Raw genomic sequence first — 19,608 nt, 5'->3', positions numbered from 1 at the left:
ACTTATGAAAAGGGTAAACTCCCATTGCAAATAGTTATGATAACATGCTCCCCTTATGAAAAGGGTTAAAATCCCGCTGATATACGGTCTGTCAACTGGCCCCACTCATGACAAGTAGATAAACCACTTATAAAAAAGATGCAATCCCGTTGTATATCTTTGTCCCTGCCCACGTCAATACCTTTGAAAGCAAAGTGAAGTGCTAGAAAATCAAATTGCTGTTAAAAACTCTGTTTTTGCAATAAAGTTATATATAAATGTTAATCACGCATCAATAGTATGATTATGATACAATTAACAGGTTTCTTTTCAATTGTTATACAAATAACTAAGCTTACAAGTATAAAGTTATTCTCCAATAATGATACAAAAATGTATTTGCAATTATATTTTAAGAATGTTAAAAAAGTTTTATATTAAATCACTTCGTTTTTTTTTTTTTGTATTCTGTGTAGATTACAAAAATCAAAATAAGTTTTCATTTAAGTGCGGCTAGTTGGTAGACCTGAAAATTACATATATAGAAGTAGATTTTTCCTTTTTTCAATAAGTGGGGAGAGTTGACAGGGGAAAAATTAACTGGATTTAACCCTTTTCACAAGTGAGGCGATTTTTTTTAATAGTGGGGCGAGTTGGTTAACAAGGTTGGGGCGATTTTTTAATTTTTTTAATAGTGGGGCGAGTTGGTGAAAAAGTGGGGCGATTTGGTGTGGGGCGTTTTGCCAGTGGGGCGATTTGTCCGCTGTTCTATTATGGATACAACAGGGATCCAGTTCTATTGCTTTCCGGTTTCCGATAAAAAAAAAATAAGTCTTACAGTCCCGGAAAATACAACACTTTTTGTATCTTTATACAAAAGAGCTATTTAGTGGGCGTTAATTCTTGAAAAGAGGCGTGTCTTAAAACCTCATCGTGGTGGTTACATCATTTTAAGGGTTAACTATTAGACTTTTCCCTTACACACGACGTCGTTTTCCACCTTCAGATTGAAGAACTTAACGAAATCGAAAATACAGTCATAGTCAACAGTACATTGGTAACTCACTTTTTTTCCTCTTTCTTCGTGTTTAACCGCAACAAAGGAGATGGAAATTATTTCTACTTATTATATCTGTAAATAATTTATGACTGTGACCAAGGATCTATACAAATCCTTGCTGTGACTTGTTACAGATATATATAGTTTTCCATTTTTTCACTCATTCAAATTTGTTTACAAATTAAGAAAAAAATACTTATAAATATTCATTTTTTCCATATACAATAACCCAGTGGAATTTATTGCCAATGCAAACAGTCACTGTTGCCACAGTCACACCAGTGGAATTTATTGCCAATGCAAACAGTCGCTGTCGCCACAGTCACACCAGACTATCTTGTCTTATTATTAGCCGATGTACATAGTTTAAATCACAATTTTCGATTCGGTTCGATTCCAGTTCGGGATGAAAATAATTTTCAGGAACTCAATTAACGGTTCCCTTGACACCATTTGCGAGTATGGTCTTGAGGAAACGATGATAGTCTGTTGGAAGGGGACGATAAATGGCTGACCCATGTTAAGAGAGAGCCATATCTCTTGCATGTTAAAGACACCCTTGTAGATTTCGAAAAAGAGCAGGTTAATACCGCTACAAGGCAGCACTCGCACTGCAAAGTGGAAAGGGATATAAGTTGCAAAACTTGTTTCCCAATCCACTATAAATAAATATATATGTTTAAACTAAACTATCACAATTTTAAAAATAATGTACCTCAAATTTATTTCCAAATATTTTTGTTTTTGATTTTGATTTTTTGATAAATATATATATATAAAGGCCACGCTGTGCAAACAGTAATTAATCTTCAGATCATTGAAGGATTACTGGAAACCTAAAGAAGAAGAAGAAATGTGTATTACTGTTTTACTTATTATTATATGGCCTCTGTATCTAGCTAAAATTTCAAATAAGAATTGTTTTACCAACATCATAAATTATACACATTAGGCTTATAATTTGCTATTTGGAAATCTGCGTCTGTTGAACTTTTGAATTCTTACAACAATGGCTTTTCTATTGTGGCGTCAGATATTTTCTATTGTGATGTCAAAATTTTCCAGGAACCTTTGTGATGTCCAGTAAATATGGCGGACACATAGCGATAATTAAGGAGTTTGGATCATAGTTATAAGTTTAAAGTTATGACAAAGACAAGATTGGAAATATGGTCTTCATTGAAAATGTATGTGTAACATGACTCTAATTTCCTCTTTTAGACCTGCTTCTTTCAAAGCTTTTAACAAAGGTAATTGCCCACTTGGGTTCATCTGTTTGGATACCATAGGGGATCAATGTTGCAAATTGACATATTTTGTTTATACCAACAGTTTGACAACTAGATACACTTTGAGCAAAAAACATTGAGTACTCTGTGTGAATTCCCTATGACAAAGATCTGGACCAGACATAGCTCATGTTTAAGGTATTGACAGAGGTATTGATCACATTAATAATGTCCTAGGATCCAGACCTGTCTATACACCTCAGGGTATTTAAGTTCTCTTAATATACTTGTCAATATTCATGATATTTGTTACTTAACACATACTTAATATTTTCACAAAATTGTCATTTCAACTTTTGACCAATTGTCATTTCAACTTTTGACCAATTGTCATTTTAATTTTATGAGCTACCAATGTAATCATGACAATAGTATATGTTTAATAGTACCAGAAGACAAAAATGAGAATTTACCTTCCTATATGCATGAGTTCCTCCTGTTACACTCTTTTGTCTGTTTTGAGTGATGATTACAGGCTTGACTGTAGCACACAATTGGATTTTTCACAAAATCTCTACTTTTAAGATGCAATTTTGGGAGATCTTTCAACAGTCAGTGTTTTGTATAGATGCCAGACAAACTTAAGTTTTAAATTTGTATTTGATATTTGATAGGTAATTATAATGAATACAATGAAATAAACACAAAGAAATGGATCCTAGTTGTGATGATTATGCTCCTGATCCTACAGCTTTAGAAAACGATGGCAAGGCATTTGCTGTACAGGCAGTTAACAATGATACGAATGAGAACTATGGCATGGCAATATTTTATTACAATGTAAGTTTTAAACTATCTTAAAGTTCATGTAAACTGTGCTTAATTGAATTTAAGGTCAGCATGGTCATAGTGTGTCTTATTTGTTCGAGTAGATCTTTAAAAAAATAGGTGTATTGTCCATATATCTTATTATTTTTGTTTGTTTTTAGTTTTGAGAATTATGGTTAATTAAATGCAAATTTCAAGGTTTAATCAATGTTTTTCAATCAGTTTGATAGATATTTAAAGAAATGAAGTACTGTTAAAGTATAGATGTATTTCAATAACACAACATTTCTGAGGTTTTTTTCATGCAATTTTATGAAACATGAATCAGAAATAATTTTTATATAAAATTTGTTGATAAAATATAAAGGATGTTATATAAACAAGATGATGAAATATCACTTTCTTTTACTTCAACTGACTTAATAAATTAATTATAAAATAGCTAATTAAAACAAAGGAATTCAAATATAGAAAAATATTGAATGAGTGACCGAACAACACATTAATTCATGAATGCGTGTATTGTCACAGCAATAAATAGAAAAGATAAATGAAAACTAGTGCCATTCAAGAAATAACAACTTCATACATTCTTGATGTTCTAAATATCATTGAACAGGAAGCAGCACAGGCTTTATTGAGCGCAGCATTAGCAGGTTCACATGTCCCTAACATTGTAGAAAGAGCAAATGATTACATTCTTAGAGCAGAACAACTCAAGTCGGCAGGTATGTTACTTTAGATTGCACTTCTTACACACTGCAAAGAATATAAAATGTTTGAGGTTTTCAGGGAAAAAAATCCTATTTGTCTGCAACAATTTTCACTTTTCTGAACCCTTTCCTCAATGGATTTTTTTTTCCATACTTGATTCGCATAGGATTTTTTCAATAAAATGCTGAAAATATGCTTTAAAATATTAATGCATTGCGAATAACAAATATTTCAGCAAATAAATTTATGTCAGATATTCTTATGAATATCCTTTTCATATTGGATATAAATTTTATTAAGTCTGATGCAGACATTTCTTAGTCAAGGGTTACAACTGAGGTACTACACAGGAGTCAAAAAGCGTCATTAGGAGTTAAGGGAGTGGCGTCAAAAGGCGTCATTATGGAGGATAGGGTTAAAACAGTATGAGGTAGAGAAAATCTTTCAATGAAACAGTTTGAGATAGCTATTGTTACACAGGCCACTCGTTTAGTGCTCATAATAAACTATTCTTGGTCTAACTTATCATGCTTATGGTAGAGTGATAGAGTATGCAATCAAATTGACAAAATGAGAGAATATGCAATCAAATTGACAAAAAACTTAAAACAGCCCTACACAAAAATATTCAAATGACATCTAAAGGGTAACAAGCATTCTTTAACAGTAAACGGATGTCTAAACAATAGGACAAGCTCTAGATATTCCTGAATCTATAAAATATGTGAATTATTTAAACAGAAACAATTAAATAATAAAAAATCTGCCATCAATACATTAGATTAGTAGACATAGTACATTACTAACAAATATTTTAGATAGTGAAAATACAAAATGTGTCTATTGCTATTTTTTGCAGCTGCACAAGTTAAACAAAACCAGCAACAACCAAAGTCTGAAGAAAAGGTAAAAGCTTCATTTTAAGGCTAGAACTGCTTTGTCTGTCTTTGACACAAAGTGAGCACATATACTGCAAAATTGAAGATGGTGTAACTTCTCTTTTTAATAGATACATTATAAACTGTAAAATCAAGCTAACAAAAAATGCTACTGAAACAGGATCTACTTGGTTCTTGAAATTACAACTGTGTATTGTGTCTAAAATTTTATTCAAGAGTAAAATTTCAAATACTAGCCTCATTTCATGCTTCTTTTGTTTGGAACCATATATGTTTGGTAGGAACAATAGTATTTAAAATGTGATATTTGGTTTATTCTACTAATACTTACAGTCTCTTATTTCTTTATAACTAACAAAGATTATTAAAAGAAAGATGAACAAAATATTTAAAGAAGATATTCATTGTTAAGAATATGTGTATGGTAAAAAGATAGAGGCAATGTGACTATGTCAGATGAAAATAAAATTTTGAGCATTAGACAGGCTTCCATTAAGAGGTTTAGTTCGCTTTAAAACCAGGATCGATCCACCATTTTCTACATGAGAAAATGTCTTTACCAAGTCAGGAGTATGATATTTGTTGTCCATTCGGTTTTTTTTTGCAAGTCCCAGTTTTCTTTTATGTTGTGCATTTTGAATATACTATAAAGTCAATGTTTATGATAGTGATTGTCTGATATTTTTCAGTTAAACCTAGAAAGAGCTACATTTTTGTTGAACCAAGCATTTGATGAAGATGAATCAGAGAACCTCAAAGAAGCCGTAGAACTCTACTCTGAAGCAGTGGAATTATTTCTAAAGATCGTAAGAATATAGCAATCAATGCTATTTCATTAAACACTAATATTGTCACTTAAGTTACTGCAAACAACTTCCTGTTTACATTATGATGCTTGTCCATGGTTGAAGACTTTAAGTTGACCTTTATATGTAACATGTTATTTTGTTATTTCATATTTAAGTGTTCAAACAAAACTGTGAAGGTTTATTTTTGCATGGATGGCAACAAATATTCCTGAATCACATAAATGTGTTTGAGACTTATTTATAACAGCACCAAAAACACCTTAAATAACTTTACTGCAACTGTTTTGTTCAGGAGTACACAAAGAGATGAGTAATATAAAAAATCTCAAAACTATTTTCACTTTAATGCAAAATTGTAAGAAATAAAAATTTGCCTAAACAGATACACATGCTTAAATATTTGTAGTTATATGGTACCTATGTAAATGAGAGTCAACATCTTCCTAGGTTTATATCTTTAATATAAGGATGACTGATACCTGAAATGTATATATACACAGTACATTAGTAAATGATTAGTAAATATGTATGCATGATAACAAAGGAAATATAAAATTCTTCAACAATGATTGCAAAATATAAATATAACTTATTCTATTCTGAACTTTTTTTACACAGAGGAGTAGTACATCTGACAAAAGTTTACAAGCAAAGGTTGAAAAGATGGCCAAGAGTGCTTTGGATAGGTCAGTTTATAACATGTATAATGAGAGACAAAAGAATACCTCATTGTGTTTACCCTTGGACATCTGCAGTCATATGAAGCTGCATACCAGTGGAGCATTTCATTTATTATTAATTAAAATGCAATTTAACAAGTTATAATAAATACATACAAAATTTAATCCAAATCTGAAATGTTGCCAAATCATATATATTTGCATTAAAGTAAATTTCAGATTAGATTCCTTCAAAATATTCCATTTTATTCGGGCAACAATTCAATATGCACAAGAAGTTTTTATCATATTATTGTAAATCTGAAATCAGTCCAAACTCGAGATAAATAAAAAAATATATTTGACTTCAGTATGATTTCTCAAGTTATGAAAGAAAATTTGCACAAGTTTCACTAATTTTTCTTTCCAATTTAGGGCAGAGGTGGTAAAACAAACAATAACTAAGAAAGGAAATGTAGGGAAATTACCTGAAAAGAAAGTGGCACCATTAGGACATGGGGCATTCTTAGATGAAGGGGAGACAACTGCACAGAATCAAAGGACGAATGCACCAAACAAGACAGCAAGGACTGGTTTAATAACTCTTGGTCCATCTGATTACTCAAAAGAAGAAATAGCTGTGCTGAGAAAAACGTCCTTTATTAATGGAAGAGAATATGTGCCTTTTATGAGTGTAGATATGAAAGAAAAGTTTGCCTTTCCTGTACCATATAGGTAGGTTAACCATAAGAAAATGATATTTAAAATTATTTACAGGTAACTAAAAAATGATGAAAAATTGTAAAGCTATGAAATTTTTGCACCAATTAATTTATAAATCTTTACTTTTATCATAGGTGTTTATAGAGCTTTCAAAGATGTACATGTGTACATTCAGTTAACATTTGTTCATATGAATTTTAAGATGTACTTGAATGAAATTTAAAAAATGTAAAATTTAAAATTGATACTATATTTAAAGCCAGAAGAGCATTGGTAAATAACAAAATAAGCTAATAATATTGATAAATATTGGAGCTCCTTTTCGAGATATTTGGTTTAAATAAATGGAAAGAAAAGAAATCTAGAACCTGATGAAATTTTGGTAAAAGACCTTTTATGAGTTAATAATTACATTAGATGTATGTTTCATTATAATACTTTATTCTGATTGGCTACACTGTAGTCTCGCGTTATTCCTTAATCAACTTCATTACACAATAAAATTTATCATTCATGATGACATGAGGTCCCACAATAAAGTGCACAGGTAAATTAAATAAAAACTTGATAAAAATCATGTTTTCATGATCTTAGCTAAAAAATGTAATTATAAGTATTGAATGCTTCTTTTTGTAACTTCATGGGGATGTAAAAGCGTTGACCGTGCGCACATTTTTTTCCAATACAAAATGTACTTCGGTCAACGCTTTTAGACCCCAATGAAGTTACAAAAAGAAGCATTCAATTCTTAATTGAAGTCTTTAAAATTAAAAGAAAATGTGTGTTATGTGGCAAAATATTTTATTTTTTATCATAAGGAAAAACCAAAGGTTTCGAACATTTGACAAAAACTTCTAAACCTCACTTAAGTTCATCCTTAAGCTGAACTCTTCATGTTTGTATAGTAAATTTGTACATTGTTTGTATGCTGTATTATCACCCATATTAAAGAGTACCTATTTGGGTAGGTCAAGGTGTTTTATAAATTTTTGGCTCACTTTCTACATAACGTTAAACTGATTTATGTTATATCTGTTCATTGAAGTGATAAATGTGGGAAGTTAGCTTTGTCACCTAAGCAGAGAGAAAGGTTTGGAGGATGGAAGAGACCTGAGGAATTCTGTGATAATCCACAACTTATATATGCCATTTCATGTTTTAGCATCAAACAGGTACATATCATAGAGCTGTGTTGGAATAGGAATGGACAGAAAAAAGGTCATGGAAGATACAGACTCTGTTAAGTCAGAACAAAAGAGAACAGTCAAAATATTACTTAAAACATATAATAAGAACACAGATTTTCTTTTTTTTAAATGATGGCTATTTAGCTAGTTAGTAACACAATGCATTCCCAAATAGATTAATATTCATTTTTTTTTTTTTTTTTTAAATTTTTTGTTTTATATGAATAAAAGGATATGTGGTGGTTTTTTTTTTAACAATTATATAGACAGCAACCCAATGAAAGAAAGTAATGCAAATATGTTTACAGGTAAGAATCTGTAATTTTGGTAGATTTTTGTTTTAAGATTGCATGAAATGCCAAAAAATCCTATTGTACTGACTTGATATATAAATCTTCCAAGACTTATTACTTCTTTTGAGATATACAAAATATAGTGCATTGATCATTACATTCTAAACATCCTATCCATGAACCTTTCCAGAAATTTATCAATGAAATATATGCTCAGATATAAGGTTACAAACTGATATTGTACTTGTCAAGAAAATTGCATTACTTGTGCAAGGTGTAGAATCTAATATCTGTTTTAAAATATCAATAATGTCATCATTAAAGTAATCTTTAAAATTGGAGTTTCCTTCATTTGTCCATAATTGTAATACATCCAATGATTTATACAATGCAATGTTTAATTTTACTTCCCACTAATTAATTAAAGCAATCTTTACCCTTAACTGCTTACAAACACTTTGATAAAAGAAATTTTACTACAGACCATTGTTTATGCCTATTGTTTAACGGCTTCATTATATAAGTTCATATCGTTTTAAGGGACTGCATTTAATACCTTAAATTTTATTATAGACAATTGTTAGTGACTGTAGTTTTGTAGCCTCACTGGCCATCAGTGCTCAGTATGAGAGAAGATTTAAAAAGAAACTGATAACTAGGTGGGTAATTTTTCTTTTCTTCAAATAGAAGGTTTCAGAAACTGCATTAAAGATAATCTTAGTATAAAACAAATTCAGTAAGAAAAAGTTCTCCATTATCTTCCAATTAGTAAATGCTATTTTGTATTTTTAACCGGATTTTTGTGACAAAAATGTCGGTTATTGATTTGGGGATGTACGGCGGGCGGCCGGGCGGGTGGCAATCAAATGTTGTCCGTGCATTAACTCATGAACCGTTCAACCAAAGCTTTTAAAATTTTAATATGTTGTTACTGACAACTAAATGAAGGTCAAGTTCAATAATGGCTATTTTCACTTTTACCGTTCAGGAGTTATGGTTCTTGAAAGATTGAAAAATGAAGTTTCCAGTCGTGTCCGTGCATTAACGCATGAACTGTTCTACCAAAGCTTCCCAAATTTTAATATGTTGTTACTGATGACAAAATGGAGGTCAAGTTTAATAATGACGATTTTGACTTTTACTGTTCAGGAGTTATGGTTCTTGAAAGATTGAAAAATGGAGTTTCCAGTCGTGTCCGTGCATTTACACATGAACTGTTCTACCAAAGCTTCTCAAATTTTAATATGTTGTTACTGATGACAAAATAGAGGTCAAGTTCAATAAAGACGATTTTGACTTTTACCGTTCAGGAGTTATGGTTCTTGAAAGATTGAAAAATGGTTTTCCAGTCGTGTCCGTGCATTTTCTCAAGAACCATTCAACCAAATCTTTTGAAATTTTTATATGTTGTTACTGATGGCAAAATAGAGGTCAAGTTCAATAATGACGATTTTGACTTTTACCGTTCAGGAGTTATGGTTCTTGAAAGATTGTAAAATGGTGTTTCCATTCACGTTGTTGCATTTACTCATGAACCATTCAATCTAAGCTTTTCAAATTTGAATATGTTGATACTGATGACAAAATGGAGGTAAAATTTGATATTGACGATTTTCATTCATCAGTAATGGTTCTAGTGATATTGCCAGGACACAAATAAATATTAATATATCCGGTTTGCTGTCGTTGTGACAGCCTCTTGTTTATAAATTATATGGAGGTATTTCTAATTTTTTTGGCCCAATTTTTTGGCAAAAAAAGTTGTGAATCAATTTATGGTTCAATGAGATAAGTCAAGGTTTACATTCAGTTTACAGCACATGACTTGAGTGTGTAGATAAAGATTATATCTCTGGTTAGCTTCAACCATGAAATAATTATGAGCCAAGATCCAACCATCGTTTGGGTGGAGTTAATAGTTAAACAAAGAGAGAACCATCCAAAAGTAGGGACAACATATAATCATTGTGAATTCAGTTTTACAAGTCAGTTTATAAAATATTTGTTTTTAATTTTTGTTATTAAATGTATTACACTTTATTTTAAATGTATTTACCATTTTTCAGGATAATTTATCCTCAGAACAGAAATGGTGATCCAGTTTTCAATCCATGTGGGAAATATATGATTAAACTTCACCTCAATGGAGTCTACAGAAAGGTAACATTACTCTTTTGGGGTTTAGAGAATATTAACATTATACATTTTACGTGATATTGAGATGAATAGAATTGTTACATTGCACATGTCACACAGGGATTTGAATATTATATGTTTGCTCATGAGCAGGTTACCAGAAGATGATATTTGTTGTATTATTAATATATCATTTAAATCTGCAAGATCTAATTAATTGAACACATTATTTGCAGGTGGTTGTGGATGACTTTTTACCAATGGGGAAAGACAGAGAACTTTTGTGTTCATTTTCCAACAATAAAAATGAGTTATGGGTTTCGTTGTTGGAGAAGGCTTACATGAAGGTGATGGGAGGATATGATTTCCCTGGTTCTAATTCAGTAAGTATTGGAGAAGGCTTACATGAAGGTGATGGGAGGATATGATTTCCCTGGTTCTAATTCAGTAAGTATTGGAGAAGTCTTACATGAAGGTGATGGGAGGATATGATTTCCCTGGTTCTAATTCAGTAAGTATTTTAATGTGACAGGTTCATCAAAGAAAAATTTATTCCTTAGACACTTAAGTTTTATGGTTAGGAGCCGTTTTTCAGTGCATAAAGAGTATCATTTCATTGTGTGTGACAAATGGTATACATATGAGCCCACACATACATTCCAGTCATGTACTAATGACATCTTACTATTGTAACATCATGTAAAAATTGAAATAAAAAAATTAAGACAATGTTGTAATGAGACATCTTTCCATTGGAGACCAATTGTAAAAAGTTAGCAACTAAAGATGAGTCCTTTAACAATGAACAAAAACCATACTGCATAGTAAGCTTTAAGAGATCGTACTTGACAAATGCAAAACAGTTCAAGCAAGAAAACTAATGATTTGTATACAAAACAATAAACTAAAACAAATGTGATATACAGCTACAAACAACAACCACTGAATAACGGGCTCCTGACATGGAACAGGCACATACAGATAATGACAGGGTAAAACATGATTGCAGACAACCAACTCTGCTAACTACAAGTGAAATTTTTATGCTTATGATAATTTAATTTTAAAAACTCTTTATGATGATTTTTTTTTTAGAATATAGATCTGAATGCATTAACTGGTTGGATACCAGAGCGAGTAGCTATAAGAAACAATTCAGATGAATTCAATAGAGACAAGGAATTTAATCGAATCCATGAACGGTTTCATCAGGGTCATTGTCTTATTACTATAGCAACAGGAGAGATACCTGAAACTGAGGCTGACAGAGCAGGACTTGTTCCTACCCATGCATATGCAATGTTAGATATCAGAGAGGTTAAGGTAAGGGTCAATACTGCCATTATTACGCCGTTAAAAGAGAAAATGGGTTAAAATATTGAAATTTCCAACATTAAGCAATATCATAAAACAGATTTTATGCCCCCATCGAAGCGGAGGGGGTATTAAGTTTTTCTCTTGTCTGTCTGTGTAGATGTCTGTGTGTCCTAAAATTGTTTTCCATTCTCTTACTTGAGTTGGCCTCAACCAAATGTTATGAAACTGATACATAATGCTTATTAATAAAAAACAAAGATCAAATTCGAATTTTGGTGGCGTCCTTCCCCTTTATAAATGGAAAAGTAATGCAAAATTTTAAGTTTCCGTTCTCTAACTTAAGTTGTCCCCCAACTAATCATTATGAATTCTATACACAATAATTATTACCACAAAGCTCAGATCAACTACAAACTTGGGTAGCGTCACTTTTATCGTTATGTCCCTTCATAATGTTGTATGCAAGTGGGGGCATCAGCTGTGTCCATGGGGACACATTCTCTATTTATTGTATTTAAAGTAAACTGAAACTCATGCAGATGTAGCTATATTCAAAGGATCAAAACAAATCTTAACATCCATGTGATTGAATTTATTGTTCTACACATTTTAATGATGTTTATAACAAGGAGAGACAAATATTGTCAGAGATTTTCTTATCAGAATTTAAAAAAAAGTTGTACTTTTTGTATTTGAAACTTTATACATTGTTTATGGAATTACGGTATGTATATATTTTGAGGTAAAATATACATATTATTTATGTGTTTTTTCAGGGAAAAAAGTTATTTATGTTGAAAAATCCCTGGAATCATTTAAGATGGAAAGGGAATTTCAGTGAGAATGATGCACCAAATTGGACACCAGAAATGCAGAAAGCTTTAAATTATGATCCTAAAAGTGCTCAACAATTTGACAATGGTAAAATATTAATTAAACAAAAAAATAAATGGCTGTCACTATTAAGTGCTATCAACAACGGTAGGAAGATATGTGTTGATGGCCTTATTCTGGTATCAAAATTGAAATGCCAGTATCATGTGCAGACTGCCTACTGTTAGATCTTTTAATTATTATTTTAATGTTAAATCTGAGACAGGCAATATGCACAACTTCATTTTCTTTTGAAAAGTCTTTTCGAGTTTGGTTACATTTCTTTAGCAGTCTGATAGGAGTAGTAGGTTAGAGATCTATATCCTCTTAGAACAAAATCTCTCGGACTGAGTTCTCAATTTGGAAGTGAGTTGCTTACTGTTCCAGAGTTATGCCCCTTAAAACTAAAAAATTGCAATTTTGTTTTGGATTCACCACTAGCTGTCACAACTTTTGCTCTCAAAAAGTATTTTCATTTATTATAAGCAAGCATTCTTTTTTTATTTACAGGTGTTTTCTGGATTGATTATGACTCATTATGTAGATTTTATGACGTTATTTATATAAACTGGAATCCAGAACTGTTTAAATACACTCATGGTATACACAGGTAAATTCCTATTTAAAGTGTTGTTTCTGTTGTGCCTTTAAAAAAAAATACATTCAGTACTCTTATTTTTGGTTAAAGTAGGAAAACACTTCTAATCAATTCATCAAAATGGGTTATGAACTATTTTTGATAAATGATTGTTATTTGTTTTATTATATGAACCACATATTTTATTTTACCGGTATATAAATGTTATTTATAACTATTCACAATGGATTATCTAAAATAAAGTGATTACTCTTAGTTTGTTTTCTTTGATTTTTGTGCCTGAACTTTTTCCTGTATATAAAATTGAACATTTTAATAAATGTTAACCTTTCAGTGTATGGCCTGCCAAAGATGGACCAAAGAGAGATGCTTATAATATAAGTGACAATCCACAATACAGGTTAGAACTCAGGGCACCACAGGCTTCTGCTGTTTGGATACTGCTGACAAGACATATCACAGATAAGGTAATCCCACCCTAAAGTACCAGTATTTTGATTGACCTTACCATTCCAATGGTGGTGGTGGGGGTCAATAGGTTTTACTTGTGTGTATACATACAAAACATTGTCAGAAAATTTACAATTGATTTGTACAAAGATTATTGGTTGAAACCCCTCTCATGTGTGGCATACTGTCAGAGCTTTTCATTCTTTTCATAGATATATTTAATAGTTTTTCCATTTTTCTGACTTTTATTTTGCAAGTTTTACATAACACTTTTAAAATATTTAGTTTTATAATACTTAGTTATGGTTATTTTAAAAACGAATGGACATTGATTCAAAGATGACCTTCCAATATTTACTGACATAAGTAATTTGTATATATCAACATTTGATACATTTATAATAATAGATGCAGCATATTTGTTTATTTCTACATCTTTATTTGTTGACAAACCTACATACAATTATGGTAAAACCATTGTTAATTGTTTTAACCATATCATTCATTTAAAAAAATTGGAATAAAGAATATTGAAGATCTCTGTGTGAATATACAATTTGCCTTATCAAAGATAAATAAGACTTTTAAATGAGATCTCATATTGTATTCAACCTACATCAGTATATTAAATGTTATATACAGAAACTAGGAAGAAACAATTTCCTCTTTTAAAGGCTGTAATTTGCTATAGAGAGTGTACACCTGAAGGATGGTTAGATTGTTATAAATAAAGATTCAATGACATAATATAGGAAAATGATGCAGTTTATTTACAAATACATGCAGTAAACATAATTTTGGAGATGATTTATTTTGTGTTAAGCCCTCTCTAGACAACTTCGTAGCAGTTTATTTTTTATTTTCTTGATGTATTTGAATAGTGGAAGACCCAATTAAAAAAATTCATAAATGATTTATATTTGCATTTATTTCTACTCAAGAAAGTTGTCAAAATGACTTGGTTTGAAGTATTGTGGTTTGTTCTATTTTCAGGATGACTTTGCTGATAATAGAGAATTTATTACACTGCTAGTATACAAAAATAATGGACAGAAAGTTTACTATCCATGTATGTTCAACATTAAACATGAACTTATTACAATTGTCCTAAAAAAAATATATATATGATTAAATCTTAAATACAATCATCCTGAATATGCATGAACTATTAACCAATCTTATACTATATCTCTATTACAATTGTCCTGAAGATGCATGGAATATTTACCACAGTCTATTAAACAAATAAAATAAAATCAATTATAAGTCTTGCATGTATGATTATTAAAATCACTGGCCACTTCCAATTACTAGTAACAACTTTGAGTTTATGGCAAAACTCTGACTATCATCTTTAAAGTATGAAAACTTCAACATATAAAAAACAACTTTTTTACCCCATAAAACATGAGAGACGTTGTCCATGTATAGTTATTCTGCCACAGTTAATGTGTTTTTATTCTAGTTTGCTTCTTCCTCTTTTTGTGTCATTAGATGTTTTTATTTTTAATTTATGCCCATACATATTGTTAACAAATCATGTGATTGATGCAAACATAACCTTAGATTTCTGTACTAATTAAAAGGGTGAGATGTCTCTTTCAAACCAATTGTTGACCTATGTTTTTTATAGATAGCCCAGCACCTTACAAAGATGGAGTTCGTATCAACAGTCCCCATTACTTGTGTAAAATGGTAGAACCTAAAGGAATCTCAAGGTACTCACTAGTGGTGTCACAATATGAGAAAAATAACACAATCAGTTATACACTCAGGGTTTACTCCTCATGTGAGTTCTCACTCAGCAGAATTACAGATCCATATAAAAAGGAGTATGAAAAAAGGGTAAATATTTTGATTAATTACTCTTACTAGATAATTTATAAACAAGGCTTTGCCAAATTCATATTCAAGTTAACCTGAAACTTTTGATTAAATAAACTTGACACTTGCATTTATATTCTAACTATGGATTTTACTTCAATTTCTGAAGAAGAAAAAAAAACATTTGAAAAATAAAGGTCACTGTGCTTAATTTTTTATTTTTTTCCCTAAAAATATGGACTCTATGCTTATTATATATAATCTGTGGCAACTGAACCAATCTTTAAGTAAATAAAAACTGAAAAACTTCTTTTTTGGGAAGGGAGAGAAAGTTAAGTTCAATCATATATTTTGTAAGGCAAAGGAATTTGGCTTTTTCCATTAACAATTAGGTTGATTTACATTCATGTCAAGTTTGATTATCCCCTCTGAATTGAACGCATTTGGCAAAGTTATCTCCCCTTTAATGGAAAACTTTTTTGGCCAAACTAACTGCCCCTGAATTGGACATGTTTTTGGCAAAATTATCTCCCCCTGACAAATTCACATGAACAAGTCAGGAACTATATATGTGACCAAAAGACAAAACATTTCCATTTATTGTTCACTTCAACACACATTTTACATTGACATGTATGAAAAAGGGTAAAGCAAGATTTCATAAGAAGATTATAAAAGGAAAATGTAATCTCATAATGACCAAACATGGTTTGATTTTTTATTCTAGTCATTTGCTAGTGAGAACAATTAAACAATATTATTTTTCAAATAAAAATATTGTTTAATTGATCTCACTAGAATAAAATAATAAAGTTTAGAAAAAAGAGATCTTGAGGGGTATTACAGCCGATTCCATTGAGTGTGTGGGCAAAGGTAGTATCCTTGGTTAGCTTGCTTGTTAGCTGAATCGTGAAGTCATTATTAGGTAATGTATTCTACCCTCCTGTCAAAGTGGCCTAGTCCTACAGACAGATAGATTGGTTATCTGTCTGATTAGTCTACTCTTAAAGGAGGGTAGTTAACTTCACAGATCAGCTAGCAAGCAAGCTAACCAAGGATACTACCTTTGCCTACACACTGGATGGAATCTGCTGTAAAATGAAATATAGATTCAAGATAAAAACTTGTTAATACATAGAAAACAATAATTAAGATAAATACAGCTGACAGAAAATAGAATATAAAAAGACTAGTCAACTAAAATATTAATTCTTTGGATAACAATTTAACAGGTCAGTGGAAATTGGAGTGGACCATCTGCTGGTGGGTGTGGAAATTACAGGGAAAGTCATAGTAAAAATCCAATCTATCAACTACGGGTGGAGGGGAATGGAACAGATAATTTTGTACTAATAGAACTGCTTGGACCTAAGTAAGTTTAATCTTTCTAATACATATAATAAAGTTGCATCATAAAAATTGAAATCATGTGCTATCATGGTAAAAAGGTAAAGTTGACTAAAATTTGAAATTTAAAAATGATCTTGCAACTATCTGTTGTTCTTGAATTCATTTAAATGTTTCAGCGACTATAATTTCTGTATCAACTTATCACGATAAGGCATGTGACTTTATAAGATAACAAAATGGAATGTTTTTTCTCGAGCTTACGTCAGACTGTCACAGAGACAATACTTAAGGAGGATTTAATCTTCATGGTCATTAATGTATAAAACCTACTAATGTTGATTTTTAACTTTTCCAGACAGTACAGTGTAGGATTTGAGATAACAACAGTGAATGAGACAAATCCAGGGGCTCCAGGTGCCTTCAAAAAAACTTCTTCAGGAGATTACAGGTGATGTACTTATTATGATATGGGGATGTTAAAGAAATTATATACTGTATTTACATTTACAAATGATAATATAAGAAGACCACAACATCAACATTTCATCTATATATTTAAATTTGTAGTTTTTATACTTATAATATAAAAGAAAGAAAAGTACAAGGTCTAGGCAGGTCTTTGGAGTATAGTAGTTATACTAGATATCATATATGTACACCTTTTAAAAGTTTCACATTTGTATCACTAACATGAGACTTTATACAATATAAAAGGATAAAGCATCATCAAGATACATAATTATCATGTCTTCATAGCTGATATAATAAGATTAAAACAAGTTTTATGAAACCTTCAAACTACAATATTTAAACTGGATATTTAAGTGTATGTTTGCAAAAACAGACATGTAGAAATGTTAAAATCATTTAAAATGTTTGTATTATTTACAGGAATGGTTACTGTGTACTAGAAATTAGCAGAATATCTGGCGGGTTGTATAATATTATGCCCAGTACATTCCTGCCAGGCCAAGAAGGACCATTCTTCCTTGATGTCAGTAGTAACTGTCCAATATCGCTATCTCATTTACAATGACAACATTAATTACAGCAACTATTTATATTTTTATTGAATTGACAAGTTTCATGACACGGATTACAAATATTTATAGCTCAGTCATATAAACATGTTTCTCAACATTGGCTATTGATATTTGTAAAAAAAGGTTTAAGTTATGAATAACACTTTTATTAATCATTACTTGTAAGTCACAAAAGACACTATAACAAACATTACTTTATAAGTCATAAAAAAAACACTATAATGAACAGTAATAACAGGCTATTATTTCAACTTGGAATTATTTTTAATTATGGAATTTGCATAATTTCTTGTGATTGAAATTTTTAACTAATTCCATGTTTATTATGTATTTAGTGATCTGTGCTGTGCACAACACTTTCTATTACATGTACAAAGAAGATAGCACATTTTCAATAGAATGTGCTGTGCTGCGCACAACACTATCTATACAAAATACATTCCATTATTATAAAAAATTCCAAGTTGAAATAATAGCCTGTTTGTTACTTATAAGTCATGAAAACACTATTTTCTATGCAGTTGCTTATAAACTACTGATGAAATGTAAGATTTAAAAGGAGCCTTATAACCCCCTAATTACAAGTTTTTCCTTCCGTCCATGGTAACACTTTTTGCTCATGATCATTTGTTGATACAACAAAGGGCAGTATGTGACCTCTCATATTTCAGGTGTCTGACTCTCATATTTTTAAGTCTTGATAAGCAAAGTTGATGGGACCCAACATAACTTATTTATTTATCCAAGTTTTAACTTGAGCTCATCTGTAGTTGCAACTTGCATTGTATTTTTTCATTATTTCAACATTGAATCTTGTATTATCAATCTGGTAAGTAGGTATGTAATATTAAGAAGATATTTTTTAAGCCAATTCATCTGCATCCATTTTATTGAAAATAACAAACTAGATAAAGAACTTTACTGAGAAATAAACAAGCATCTCAAGTTAATAGCTAATGCCAAAATAAATTTCAAAAATAATTGGAAACCAAATAGATTTAGAGCCTTAGAGGTTTACTCAACAGTATTTTGTTGCTTTCTGAAAAAGTCAAGTCTTTCTCTTTTTAATCATTTGAACGTAATATAAAACATATCTTTTAGATAATTTGAACTTTTTTCTCCAACATTTGTTGTACTTCAAACTTTAAGACATTTAGAACATTTTTATTCACCTAAGGAGATGACCACATAAAACTATATACCTGTGTCTGACCCACTTGGGCTTTTCGTGGGAAAAATTGATTACATAGAGAATCACTGAAGCATGACTGGAGCGTCAGTCAACTTGTATTCACTCTATTAAAGATTTGATCTTTTGATCTTTCATTGTTAATTTTCAAAATATTATTGAATATGCAATTTATTGTTGGTTGAAATATTATTATTTGTTAATTTATGATACAAATGTTATGTATTATTTAATGTGTACATATATATATAAATGTATACATGTAAATAAAATGATCTTTTATATATACAAACTTGTTTTGCCAAATACATTTTTAGCTCACCTGACCTGAAAGGTCAAGTGAGCTTTTCTCATCACTTGACGTCCGTCTTCGTCCGTAAACTTTTACAAAAATCTTCTCCTCTGAAACTACTAAGCCAAATTTAACCAAACTTGGCCACAATCATCA

The 19,608-nt window shown here is 30.6% G+C and overlaps 1 protein-coding gene across 4 annotated transcripts; it reads left to right on the top strand.

The window, feature by feature from the left end:
- Positions 1 to 960: 960 nt before the first annotated feature.
- On the top strand, positions 961 to 19,199 carry LOC139513370 (calpain-7-like). 4 transcript variants are annotated; one of them, XM_071301780.1, is made up of 20 exons: positions 961 to 1,028; positions 2,943 to 3,108; positions 3,716 to 3,824; positions 4,670 to 4,716; positions 5,399 to 5,515; positions 6,137 to 6,204; positions 6,613 to 6,912; positions 7,946 to 8,072; positions 8,954 to 9,039; positions 10,447 to 10,540; positions 10,753 to 10,899; positions 11,612 to 11,839; positions 12,610 to 12,754; positions 13,217 to 13,316; positions 13,639 to 13,771; positions 14,748 to 14,823; positions 15,388 to 15,599; positions 16,811 to 16,950; positions 17,284 to 17,376; positions 17,820 to 19,199. In XM_071301780.1, the coding sequence occupies exons 2-20, from the start codon at positions 2,980 to 2,982 to the stop codon at positions 17,962 to 17,964; spliced, it is 2,496 nt and encodes an 831-aa protein (XP_071157881.1). In that variant the 5' UTR covers positions 961 to 1,028; positions 2,943 to 2,979; the 3' UTR covers positions 17,965 to 19,199. The 4 variants fall into 4 exon arrangements, with proteins under 4 accessions (XP_071157881.1, XP_071157880.1, XP_071157884.1 ...); XM_071301779.1 differs by having other exon boundaries at positions 961 to 1,036; XM_071301783.1 differs by having other exon boundaries at positions 999 to 1,021.
- Positions 19,200 to 19,608: the final 409 nt, after the last annotated feature.

Source organism: Mytilus edulis, chromosome 2, assembly GCF_963676685.1.
Source record: "Mytilus edulis chromosome 2, xbMytEdul2.2, whole genome shotgun sequence".
Classification (NCBI taxonomy): Eukaryota; Metazoa; Mollusca; class Bivalvia; order Mytilida; family Mytilidae; genus Mytilus; species Mytilus edulis.
Note: the sequence above shows the minus strand (reverse complement) of the source record. Positions and strands in the feature narration are given on the sequence as shown.

Excerpts from the sequence above, each read along its gene's own strand:
- LOC139513370 (XM_071301780.1), top strand. The coding sequence starts at position 2,980 with ATGGATCCTAGTTGTGATGATTATGCTCCTGATCCTACAGCTTTAGAA. Across the intron at positions 4,717-5,398 it reads AACCAAAGTCTGAAGAAAAG|TTAAACCTAGAAAGAGCTAC; the intron begins GTAAAAGCTTCA and ends GATATTTTTCAG. Across the intron at positions 13,772-14,747 it reads CAAGACATATCACAGATAAG|GATGACTTTGCTGATAATAG; the intron begins GTAATCCCACCC and ends TTCTATTTTCAG.